Here is a 12805-nt window from a genome sequence, read left to right on the forward strand (position 1 = left end):
GATCTAACTCCCATCGTGACTTCTGGTACCTAGCCAAAAAACATCTCCAATAATATTGCTTCTTCTTTCCCTCCTTTATTTCAACCAGGTGGCACCACTATCACATTTATCTCTAAAGCTGAACTCTTAACTCAAACCTTTTCTAAAAATGCTACCTTGGATGATTCAGAGCTAGTTCCTTCCTCTCCTCCACCCTCTGACTACTTCATGCTGCCTTTTAAAATTCTTCGCAATGATGTTTTCCATGCCCTCACTGGCCTAAACCCTTTGAAGGCATATGGAGCTGATGGGGTCCCTCCTGTTGTTCTATGAAACTGCACCTCTGTGCTAGTACCTTGCCTAGTTAAACTCTTTCAAGCCCTCTAATATATATATATATATATATATATATATATATATATATATATATATATATATATATATATATATATATATATATATATATATATATTAGAGGGCTTTTTTTGATTAGATATTATTTAAGTATTGAAAGCAGTACGCCCCTGCCGAGATAGGTAGGATTAGCGTCTCTAGGAGCCTGTGGTGCCTCTGTAATTTGAAGAGATATCTTTTGACACTGACTCCTCGGCGCTGGCCAGGTGATTTGGCATATTGGGGAGCAGTTGTGTGGCTCCTCTTTTGCCTGATGGTTGTAATGTTCATGTATCCTTAGTGTTTTGTGCTATTAAATGTGGCTGGTTCTAGAAGCTCTGCTGAGAGTTTTGGAGCCAGAGGATATAAAGATACTTTGCTGGTTGTGGTTGTTTCCTCTGACACCGAGTCTTACCGTGAACAGGCGGTACTGGCCTGTTCACAGAGAGACTGTAAATAAACAGCTAGCCAACAGAAGGATATATTGTTCTGTGAGTGTGGGTGGTTCTGTCTCTGGTGGGAGATGGCTCACAGTATATTATAAACCTCATAGGTGTGGGTTTTTTGTCGTAGCTGTGCCTCCCTAGAACGTGGTTGAGATTTTTTCTCAGCAAATTGAAGTGATTTGACAGTTGTAATACTTCCTTCCCTGTTGGTGGGTGGAACAGGGTAGCGACCTCACCTTTGTTAATCGCTGCAGGAGACCAGAAGGATCCCGTATATGTGTATTTGTGCCCTGCACTAGACTGCATAGAAGGTAGCTGACCTGAGTTAGTAGCAGCTATGAGAGAGACTGAACTTGGTGTCATAACAACATATATTGTTCTTTTCATCATCAGCTCATTTTGAGAAGGTTGGTTATTCATGAATTTCTGCTGTTATGTTCAAGTTGCATGCTTGTGGTAAGTCACTCATTGACTCTTGTCATTACCCATAATAACAAAGTATTAGTTTACTGATGCATATTGTATATGGCTCATACCACTGGAACATTTATGATGAATTTTATGCTTCCTCATGTGAACAACGTATCATGAAAAATTTTCATTTATTGATTGGTTTTTCTGTTGTACTGTTTTACTGTCAGGCGATGTCATCTTACAATTGAACTATGGCTTTTAGGTTATCAAAGGTTATTTCCAAGAATCTTTTTGCCATTTCCCTTGTGAGCACGTCAGTGCAGTACACAAGACTGTAAGCGAAGCAGCCGTTCAGTGTGTGAAAGAAGGAGTACATTGGGTCGTTCCAGCAAGCGGTGCTCCTCACCAAATGGCAGAGGCTGATATGTTGTCTCTTTGTTGTGAGACGGCGGTCCAAGTTTCCTACATTGCCAATAGCATAGTCACACTGTGGATATGGTCGCTTTTGAAATATTTCCTCTGGAGTGGTTCCCTCATTCATATTCAGCAAATACAAAAATGCATCTTTATCCTCAAGCCCATGAAGAATAGTGGTGTGGATGGTTCTGGTGTACTCCCAGAAAACTTCCCGCCACTTTGCTGGTGTGGGAAACAAGACACGTGGCAGAAGCATGTGACATCCTACGGTCTTGTCTGTATTTCCAGAAAAATAGCGTCTCAGATTGACTGAGTGCAACTCATGGATGGTGTAGGTGTCCTGCTCAAGTCCTCCTTCTCGTACAAAGTCAACTAGACTTATATTTATTACCGCAGTCATTGCGCTGTTCACTGTGACTCCTTCCTGTTTGCACCGCTTTAAGAAGTTCTGAGTTGTTTCCTTGTCAAGATCTTGCATGACTATCTGATCCTTGGGGTTGGGACCCCTGGACATTGGATAGGCCCGTGGGATGAGTTTCTCTGCATTACGAGACTTATTGGCCTCTTCTATTATGTTTTGTTGGCGATCCTTGTCTTCCCTCAGTTGCTCTGCCATAGCTGTCAGTATGGCTTTGGATTCCTCCCCGTTAGCCAGATTTCCCATTTGGACCTCATCATCGACAGGACTGTCAGCAATCATGTCGTCCAGGATGTGCAAGAGTGACTGTGCGATGAATGTGTTGCTGGTACCATCATTGATACCGTGGTGGTTGGCTAGCAGTAATGTGCGGATGTGAGGAAAGTCACAGGAGGCGATTACATCTGGCTGGGAGGAAGGCAAGGGGGCAGTTGAGGGCAACAGGCGGGCGCACCACAAGGGCCCTTCAGTAGTGGGGAACTTGTATCCGAACAGATCCTCAATGGCTGTGACCACATCTTCCGTTTCTGTCACCTGGGGAACGGAGAATGGTGTTTAGTGTGATGAGTATTTATTCTGTCACAGGTACTGTACATACATACTTTGAAGGAAGTGGTAAATGGCATAACATAAAAATATACACGATCACCTGCTGTGAAGCATTCTTTCTGAATATGACAGGTTTGAGTGACCTTCCTGAATCCGCTAATCATACGGCATTGGTAGTAGCCGCCGTCACATCTGTAGGGGTTCAGGATGACAAACGACCTAGTCGTTTACTGACTTTTTGTTTACTCACTTTAATATGGTTAACCTGTAGTGACAATTATTTTAACATCAGCAAGAGGAGTAATTTAACTACAACAGATCATGTACAGTAAAATCCCTCTCATCCGGCATTCGAGTATCCAGCAGCTTCAAGTATCCGGCACATTTTTCCCTGAGCCTTAAAATCAATAAAAAATCAATGTGTACTCATAAAATCGATTAAAATTCCCGCACGAGGCATACTTTGTCCTCTCGCCACCAGAGCGTACTGCTTCGTGCCACCCGCGGCCCACTGCACTGTGTTTACTCAGTGACTCAGTCCCACGTGTGCACTGTTTATCACCTGACGCCTTCATCATGCCTAAAGTTGTAGAAAAGAGGAAGCGTGTTGTGCTTACACTTAAGCAGCTGATCAGATCAGCTGGTGATTAAGATCAGCTGATCTTTGTTATGGTAAGATGCGTGAGTGTAGGGTGGTGATTGTGGACATAATTTCACTTCTATTCAAGTATCCGGCAATATTCAAGTATCCGGCATGTCGGCGGTCCCGTTGATGCCGGATAAGAGGGATTTTACTGTAGATGCACATTATAGAAAGAACACAGTTGGATTCCATAATAAAGAAGAGGGCAATATGGTTACCATAATACATAGTAGTTGAAGCAATAATAATAATAGAAACTCAAATGCTATACACGTATAATAATTCTCAGAGCACGTTTAATCTTTAGTGGTTACTTAGACAGTTACTTTACTTTCTTTACTTTCTTTACTTTCTTTCTTGACTCATGTAAAAGACCCTTCGAGGTGCTTTTATCTTTTGTCCACTTTGAAAGCACTTTTAGAAGCAAACTCGCAATTTTTAGTGTTCTTTTAGAAATTAGAAGCAACTTTGAAAGTAATATTTACGTTGAGAATAACTTTTAGCTTTCAAAGTGTTTATTAATATGGGCATTGAGTACATTTTTATTGTGCTTGAAACATCTCACTTGAGTCCAGCTTCAGACACTTGAGATCTGTCCTGACGATTAAAGAGGTTCCTATTTTTGATGTTCAAGATTAATCCTTCAAAATAATATTTCAGCTTTGAGGGCTGTAAGAAACCATTACCAAACACATTCAGACACAACACACACTGAATCCTTAAGATACCCTTATTAGAGAATGAAGTAAAACCATATCGAAGAAGTCCTCACAAACGGCGCTTTTAATTTTGCTCGAGTCCGCTATCGTACACACACACCTGCTTAGTGTAGTGGTTAGCGCGCTCGGCTCACACCCGGGATGGCCCAGTTTCGAGTCCCGGGCGAGACAAATGGCCGAACCTCCTAATGTGTAGCCCTGTTCACCTAGCAGCAAGTAGGTACAGGATGTAATCCGAGGGGTTGGGGTTGTGTCCCGGTATCTGGTGTGTGAGTTGTCTCCGTCCTACCCAAAGCTCGGTCATTATCATAGATGTTTGATTATCATAGATGTTTGCGATAACGAAATAAAAAAAGATTATCACGATAATCGATAAACTGATAACTATAACCTTATCGGTGATAATCGATAAGTTATCACCCAATAAGGTGATAACTGATAAATCGATAAATCCAAAATTTCAATAATAACGATAACAATATTGATATTTTAAATAAAAGAATTGATAAATCCAAATCTTTACTTTTATCTTTATATTCGAAAACTTAGAATAATCGTTTAAAAAAATTCAAATTCATTGCTTATCCTGTTTCTTCACTAATGAAAAGTACTGTTTTAAGTAAAATAACTACATTTGATTTTGAAATTTTAACATGATCATGTTCCAAAAAATAAAATTATCTATTATTGCTAGTTTGGAACCATAAGTATCGGGTAAACCAGACGAATCGATAACCTGGGAAAAATAATTACCGCATAACCGATAACCAAATATCGTTGTCATGGATGTTTATCGTGATAATTTATCGCGATAGCGCCCACCTATGGTCACTATGAGCTTTGAGGTTTTTCCGCAGGGTAACGGCTGGCTAGGTAACCAGCAGACGACCGTAGGTGAATGACACACACACACACACACACACACACACACACACACACACACACACACACACACACACACACACACACACACACACACACACACACACACACACACACACACACACACACACACACACACACACACACATCACATCACATCACATCACATTACACAACACAACACAACACAACACAGCACGACACAACACAACACACACCACACCACACCACACCACCACACCACACCACACCACACCACACGACATGACACGACACAGCACTTACACACACACACACACACACATCACATCATACAATACGACACAACACCACAACACAACACAACAAAACACACACACACACACACACACACACACACACACACACACACACAAAGATAGATAGATAGATGGACAGACACACACCACTTTGTGTTGTGGTTAGCACGTTCGGTTCCTAATTGACAAGGCCAAAGTTCGAGTCATAGGCGCGGGGAGGTAGATGGACAAGCTTCCTAATTTGGAGTGGATACGAAATGCAAGTCGATGGGTTGTGACCTTGCTGTCTCGGCGCGTGGCGCCCCTTACCAAAAGATCGGTTGCTACGAGCTCAACGAGTATTCTTAGAAGCACTCCTAGAATTGCTTTCATCTTCGACTTTGCTCCTAGAAGTTGATCCTAAAAGCAACTTTTACTTTCAAAGTAAAAGTTACTCCTAGGAGTAGAAATGCCGCTAAAGTAGCGGCTTTCTAAATGTAGCAATATTATTTTGAATGAAATCTAACAAGATATTTTGGCTATTTTGGTAGCAGTTTATGTTTGTGAATTAATCTTGAATATTTCTAAGTAATTCTAGGCTATTTCTGAACATTATTAAGAGCGATATGTAATTTCCGGACATGTCGATAATTTGGCGGATGTAAATCAAGCGCCGCTTTCCCTGCTGGGCCAACATGCCACTTGTCTTCTCAAGATAGATACAGAGGACTGCTGTCGGTTCAGGTGTGAAAAAAAAAAATTAGTGCAGTAATGAAACGTTACCCCTTGTAAACCTCACAGAAGAAAAAAAAAAAAAAACATAAAACGAAGGATAAAAATGATCCAGGAGTGACTCCAAACAAAAGAAGACTCTGTTTGCCCATCTAAATTAAGTATGTATACATAGTATGCATACATAGTATGTATACTAAGCATGCATACATAGTATGCATACATAGTATGCATACTATGTATGCATGCTTAATTTAGATGGGCAAACAGAGTCTTCTTTTGTTTGGAGTCACTCCTGGATCATTTTTATCCTTCGTTTTATGTTTTTTTTTTTTTTTTCCTTCTGTGAGGTTTACAAGGGGTAACGTTTCATTACTGCACTAATTTTTTTCACACCTATACTATATGCATAGTATCACTCTCTCTCTCTCTCTCTCTCTCTCTCTCTCTCTCTCTCTCTCTCTCTCTCTCTCTCTCTCTCTCTCTCTCTCTCTCTCTCTCTCTCTCTCTCTCTCTCTCTCCTCTGATATTATATATATATATATATATATATATATATATATATATATATATATATATATATATATATATATATATATATATAATACACACACACACACACACACACACACACACACACTCAAAGAAAAAAAAAATGAATAAATAAAAATAAAGCTTGACCAAGGTCATTAGCTCCTTACAGTACGTTGGGGAACAACCTTAATTAATGTTAACAGCAACTAACGTTCACATTTTTTCTTTTTTACCGTGGTGGGGTCCTGTCGGTGGAAGGGAAATAATACATAGACATTGCTATATCCTAAAGACGCTAAATTTGACTTAAGGGTATATTGCCTATTTTATGGACGGAAAGCAAAGAATGATGGGGAAAAAAGAGAGCATGATGTTTCCCTATTGCGTACCATGCAGGTGGTTTAGAAAAAAAAAAAAAAAAAAAAAAATATATATATATATATATATATATATATATATATATATATATATATATATATATATATATATATATATATATATATATATATATATATATATATATAAACAGTTATGATCAGAAAGATAGCTGGTCAGAAACAGTGGGTTATAGAATGCTTTTGGTTTAGGTGACATAATACACTATATGCTAGTGACCTTGAGAAGTGCAGCTGGAGTTCTTTTACTGTCTGATATAGTTTCTTGATTATTCATATTTATATTTGTGCTGTGCCGATTATTATATTTAAATATAATTTTATTTCGGTATTATTTGATTATAGGGATTATAGTGATTATAGTGATAATGTTTGGTGTATATTAATGCTAACCAGCCGAAAGAAATTAATGTAACATCCAAAATTACATATATCGGTGTCTCTCAGGAGTGACTGATCAGAGTCGTTGTGCTACAGTAATCAGAAAGTCGTCCACTAGATACCCTCCGGAGGTGTACATATTTGCCTAAGTCTACTGGATCTGACCATATGTACGTGTGTATGTATATATGCATGTCGATGGGTTGTGACCTTGCTGTCCCGGAGCGTGGCGCCCCTTACCAAAAGATCGGTTGCTACGAGCTCAACGAGTATTCTTAGAAACACTCCTAGAATTGCTTTCATCTTCGACTTTGCTCCTAGAAGTTGATCCTAAAAGCAACTTTTACTTTCACAGTAAAAGTTACTCCTAGGAGTAGAAATGCCGCTAAAGTAGCGGCTTTCTAAATGTAGCAATATTATTTTGAATGAAATCTAACAAGATATTTTGGCTATTTTGGTAGCAGTTTATGTTTGTGAATTAATCTTGAATATTTCTAAGTAATTCTAGGCTATTTCTGAACATTATTAAGAGCGATATGTAATTTCCGGACATGTCGATAATTTGGCGGATGTAAATCAAGCGCCGCTTTCCCTGCTGGGCCAACATGCCACTTGTCTTCTCAAGATAGATACAGAGGACTGCTGTCGGTTCAGGTGTGAAAAAAAAAAAATTAGTGCAGTAATGAAACGTTACCCCTTGTAAACCTCACAGAAGAAAAAAAAAAAAAAACATAAAACGAAGGATAAAAATGATCCAGGAGTGACTCCAAACAAAAGAAGAATCTGTTTGCCCATCTAAATTAAGCATGCATACATAGTATGCATACATAGTATGTATACTAAGCATGCATACATAGTATGCATACATAGTATGCATACTATGTATGCATGCTTAATTTAGATGGGCAAACAGAGTCTTCTTTTGTTTGGAGTCACTCCTGGATCATTTTTATCCTTCGTTTTATGTTTTTTTTTTTTTTTTTTTTTTTCCTTCTGTGAGGTTTACAAGGGGTAACGTTTCATTACTGCACTAATTTTTTTCACACCTATACTATATGCATAGTATCTCTCTCTCTCTCTCTCTCTCTCTCTCTCTCTCTCTCTCTCTCTCTCTCTCTCTCTCTCTCTCTCTCTCTCTCTCTCTCTCTCTCTCTCTCTCTCTCTCTCTCCTCTGACCTTGTATATATATATATATATATATATATATATATATATATATATATATATATATATATATATATATATATATATATATATATATATATATATATATATATATTTAATACACACACACACACACACACACACACACACACACACACACACACACACACACACACACACACACACACACACACACGCACACACACACACACACACACACTCAAAGAAAAAAAATGAATAAATAAAAATAAAGCTAGACCAAGGTCATTAGCTCCTTACAGTACGTTGGGGAACAACCTTAATTAATGTTAACAGCAACTAACGTTCACATTTTTTTCTTTTTTACCGTGGTGGGGTCCTGTCGGTGGAAGGTAAATAATACATAGACATTGCTATATCCTAAAGACGCTAAATTTGACTTAAGGGTATATTGCCTATTTTATGGACGGAAAGCAAAGAATGATGGGGAAAAAAGAGAGCATGATGTTTCCCTATTGCGTACCATGCAGGTGGTTTAGAAAAAAAAAAAAAAAAAAAAAAAAAAATATATATATATATATATATATATATATATATATATATATATATATATATATATATATATATATATATATATATATATATATATATATATATATATATATATATATATATATATATATATATATATATATATATATATATATATATATATATATATATATATGTAAACAGTTATGATCAGAAAGATAGCTGGTCAGAAACAGTGAGTTATAGAATGCTTTCGGTTTAGGTGACATAATACACTATATGCTAGTGACCTTGAGAAGTGCAGCTGGAGTTCTTTTACTGTCTGATATAGTTTCTTGATTATTCATATTTATATTTGTGCTGTGCCGATTATTATATTTAAATATAATTTTATTTCGGTATTATTTGATTATAGTGATTATAGTGATTATAGTGATAATGTTTGGTGTATATTAATGCTAACCAGCCGAAAGAAATTAATGTAACATCCAAAATTACATATATCGGTGTCTCTCAGGAGTGACTGATCAGAGTCGTTGTGCTACAGTAATCAGAAAGTCGTCCACTAGATACCCTCCGGAGGTGTACATATTTGCCTAAGTCTACTGGATCTGACCGTATGTACGTGTGTATATATATATGCATGTAGTGTGTGTGTGTGTGTGTGTGTGTGTGTGTGTGTGTGTGTGTGTGTGTGTGTGTGTGTGGTACGCTTGTATCTAACTATTTATTTTTCTTAATTATCTGTTTATTTATACATCTATCTATGTTTATCCATCCATCTATATATCTGCCTGTCTGTCTGTCTGTCTATCTATCTCTGTCTATTTACCTATCTATATATCTATCTATGAGTATATATCTAATTACTTATCTATTTTTATCTCAATTATCTATCTACTTATCTATCTGTCTGTCTAGCTATCTATCCATCTATGTATATACCTTTTCTTATCTGTCTATCTGTCTGCTTATTTATTCACTTATCTATCTATCTATCTATCTATCTATCTATCTACTTATGTATCTATCTATCTGTATCTGTCTGCCTGTCTGTGATCTATTTATTTATATATATCTATTTATTTAAATATGTTTGTATGTATGTATGTATGTATGTATGTATGTATGTATGTATGTATGTATGTATGTATCCTTTTATCCTTCTATCCTTCAATCCCTTTAGAGATTTTGGTGAAACTTTTGCTGTTGCCTTAGACATATCAAAAGTTTTTGATTGAGTCTGGCACAAAGCTCTGATTTCTAAACTACCTTCCTACGGCTTCTATTCTCTCTGTAACTTCATCTCATGTTTCCATTCTAACAGTTCTATTGCTGCTATGGTAGATGGTTACTGTTCTTCTAAATCTATTGACAGTGGTGTTCCTCAGTGTTCTGTCCTGTCACCCATTCTCTTCCTATTATTCATTAATGATCTAAACCAAATTTAATTTTCCTATCCACTCCTACGTTGATTTTACCACCCTGCACTTTTCCACGTCTTTTCGTATACGTCCAACCCTTCAGGAAGTAAAGAGTTCACGCAGGGAAGCCACAAAATGCCTGACTTCTGATCTCTGTAAAATTTCTGATTGGGGCAGAGCAAACTTAGTATTGTTCAATGCCTCAAAAACTCAATCTATCTACTCGACACAGCCTTCCAAACAACTATCCCCTCTTCTTCAGTGACACTCAACTGTCCCCCTCTTCTTCACTGAACATCCTCGTCTGCCCTTTTCCTATAATTTAAACTGGAAACTTCACATCTCATCTCTAGCTAAAACAGCTTCTATGAAGTTAGGTTCGGACCCTATTCAGGGACCTGCATCTGTGTTTTTATTTATTTATTTATTTATTTTTATTGTATTTTTGTTGCCCATATATATATATATATATATATATATATATATATATATATATATATATATATATATATATATATATATATATATATATATATATATATATATATATATATATATATATATATATATATATATATATATATATATATATATATATATATATACTAGTATTGTCTAGTTGTTGCTATGAAACCCCATCATGGAGCGGGAATGCATCTCGGAGCATTGGGAAGCTACGTTAATTTCTACATGAAATGCAGACTGGCACCGTTAACCCTCATCTTTGTATATTGTTTATTTATCATTAGTATTTTTATTAATTTGTATATCTGTTATCCATCTGCATTTCTCTTTTTATACATACCTATTCGTCTTCATATCTATCTGTTTATTTTTTAATGTTAATATCCGGTAATCACTCTGAGCGTAGCACTTCAACAGAGAAGTGTGTTTTGTTCACCAATGATGGCAGAAAGTACACTCCACATATATGCCACCATTATAATTTTTTACGATGTATGGTCGCAAATTCCTTGAATACTATGGTGGAATTTATTATATACTGCACAAATACAATACCTGAAAGTCAATCCGCTCATGTTTCATTTCACAGGCCCACAGTGTGTCTCCCCGATTTCTGAAGCACGTCCTCAGCGAGGGCACCTTCCTGGAAAAAGGAATGAGGGAAAAAAATAAATAAACAAACATAGGTAAGTAAACAAAACAAATAAGTAAGTCGGACGGAAGCAGGTTTGAGTGAGGATGACTGTACTTGACTCCTTATTGCTAACTGAATGTGATTTGCATAGGAGAATACTTACCTAAAGAGATGTTTAAGAGCATTTTCCATCATGTCGTCATCTACTGGCGAATCGCTACACAGACTCAACCCGTAGACGGTGACAAAATATCCTTTTCTGTTGGCATAGTCGAAAAGAGTCTCCACTTCAGTGGCTGGCCGATGCCAAATGAAAGACGTGTCTCCTGTCATTACGGGTTGTATCGGGACGTTCAGGTCGTGGAACGTTAGCGCTGTGCTCCTAATCGCACGACGATCCGCTTGTATCTGAACTGAGGCGAGGCAACATTCCGGTAGGTATGTGGCCTCAAAAAACTGGCAACTGCGTCCCAACTGCGTCTCACTTAGTGCTTAGTATTGCTGTCTGAATCACAGTTGCAGTTGCATTAATATTAATTTAATTACCTTGTTATACACACACACACACACACACACACACACACACACACACACACACACACACACACACACACACACACACACACACACACACACACTCACAGGATACACTCAGAAGGTCAGAAGGTTTAGAAGTGCAAGAAATTAAAGCTACAGATCGGTGGTTGTGAAGGATTAGAGCAGTCATCACTGGATATCATGGAACTGCGATTGGTTCAAGGAAGTGCCAGGATATTTTCCAAGCAATACTTTATTACTGTTACTTTTCATGCGCGTGGCGTGATCAGATTCACTCATGATCATAGCGATAACGAAAAAATAACACGATAACCGATAAATTGATAACGATAATTTACAACCGTATCGGTTGTATCAATACTCGATAATCGATAATCGGTAACTGACGCTAAATTTCTCACACGATAACCGATAAATCGATAAATCTGAAATTCCGATACTAGCGATATTGATATTTTAAATAAAAAAAAATCGATAAATTCAAATCTTTATTTTATCTTTATCTTCGAAAATTTAGAAAAATCTTAGAAAAAATGTCACTATATGGAGATGAGAGCACAAAGTGGTCGTCCTCAGTTATATAAAAAAGAGGACACGTGCGTACTCAAACACATGACCTGAGATTAAATAGCACTGAGCAAGGAGCTGAGTTGCTGCATACCACTCAATGTACGACTGTTATCTTATATCTCAAGGTTACATACAAAACTTAAATCTAAATAATTGATATGAATAACAGCCATGAGGGACCAAGAGGAAGCAGTAGGCACCTGTCGAAACGGTAATTACTCCCACTGATGTCTAAAGCACTGGATCAGGGGGTACTATAAACCTGTCATTAAACCCAGCTGTGACCTCACTGAACGTTTCACTTTGTGTCTCATAACACAA

At 37.2% G+C, this 12805-nt stretch overlaps 1 protein-coding gene across 1 annotated transcript; it reads right to left on the minus strand.

Moving 5' to 3' along the window:
• Positions 1–1361: 1361 nt before the first annotated feature.
• On the minus strand, positions 1362–11778 carry LOC135106781 (uncharacterized). Its single transcript, XM_064016084.1, has 3 exons — positions 11520–11778; positions 11278–11365; positions 1362–2601 (listed from the first exon to the last, which is right to left on the minus strand). Exons 1-3 carry the CDS (start codon positions 11687–11689, stop codon positions 1471–1473), a joined length of 1389 nt encoding a protein of 462 aa, XP_063872154.1. The 5' UTR covers positions 11690–11778; the 3' UTR covers positions 1362–1470.
• Positions 11779–12805: the final 1027 nt, after the last annotated feature.

This window comes from Scylla paramamosain, chromosome 14 (genome assembly GCF_035594125.1).
Source record: "Scylla paramamosain isolate STU-SP2022 chromosome 14, ASM3559412v1, whole genome shotgun sequence".
Classification (NCBI taxonomy): domain Eukaryota; kingdom Metazoa; phylum Arthropoda; class Malacostraca; order Decapoda; family Portunidae; genus Scylla; species Scylla paramamosain.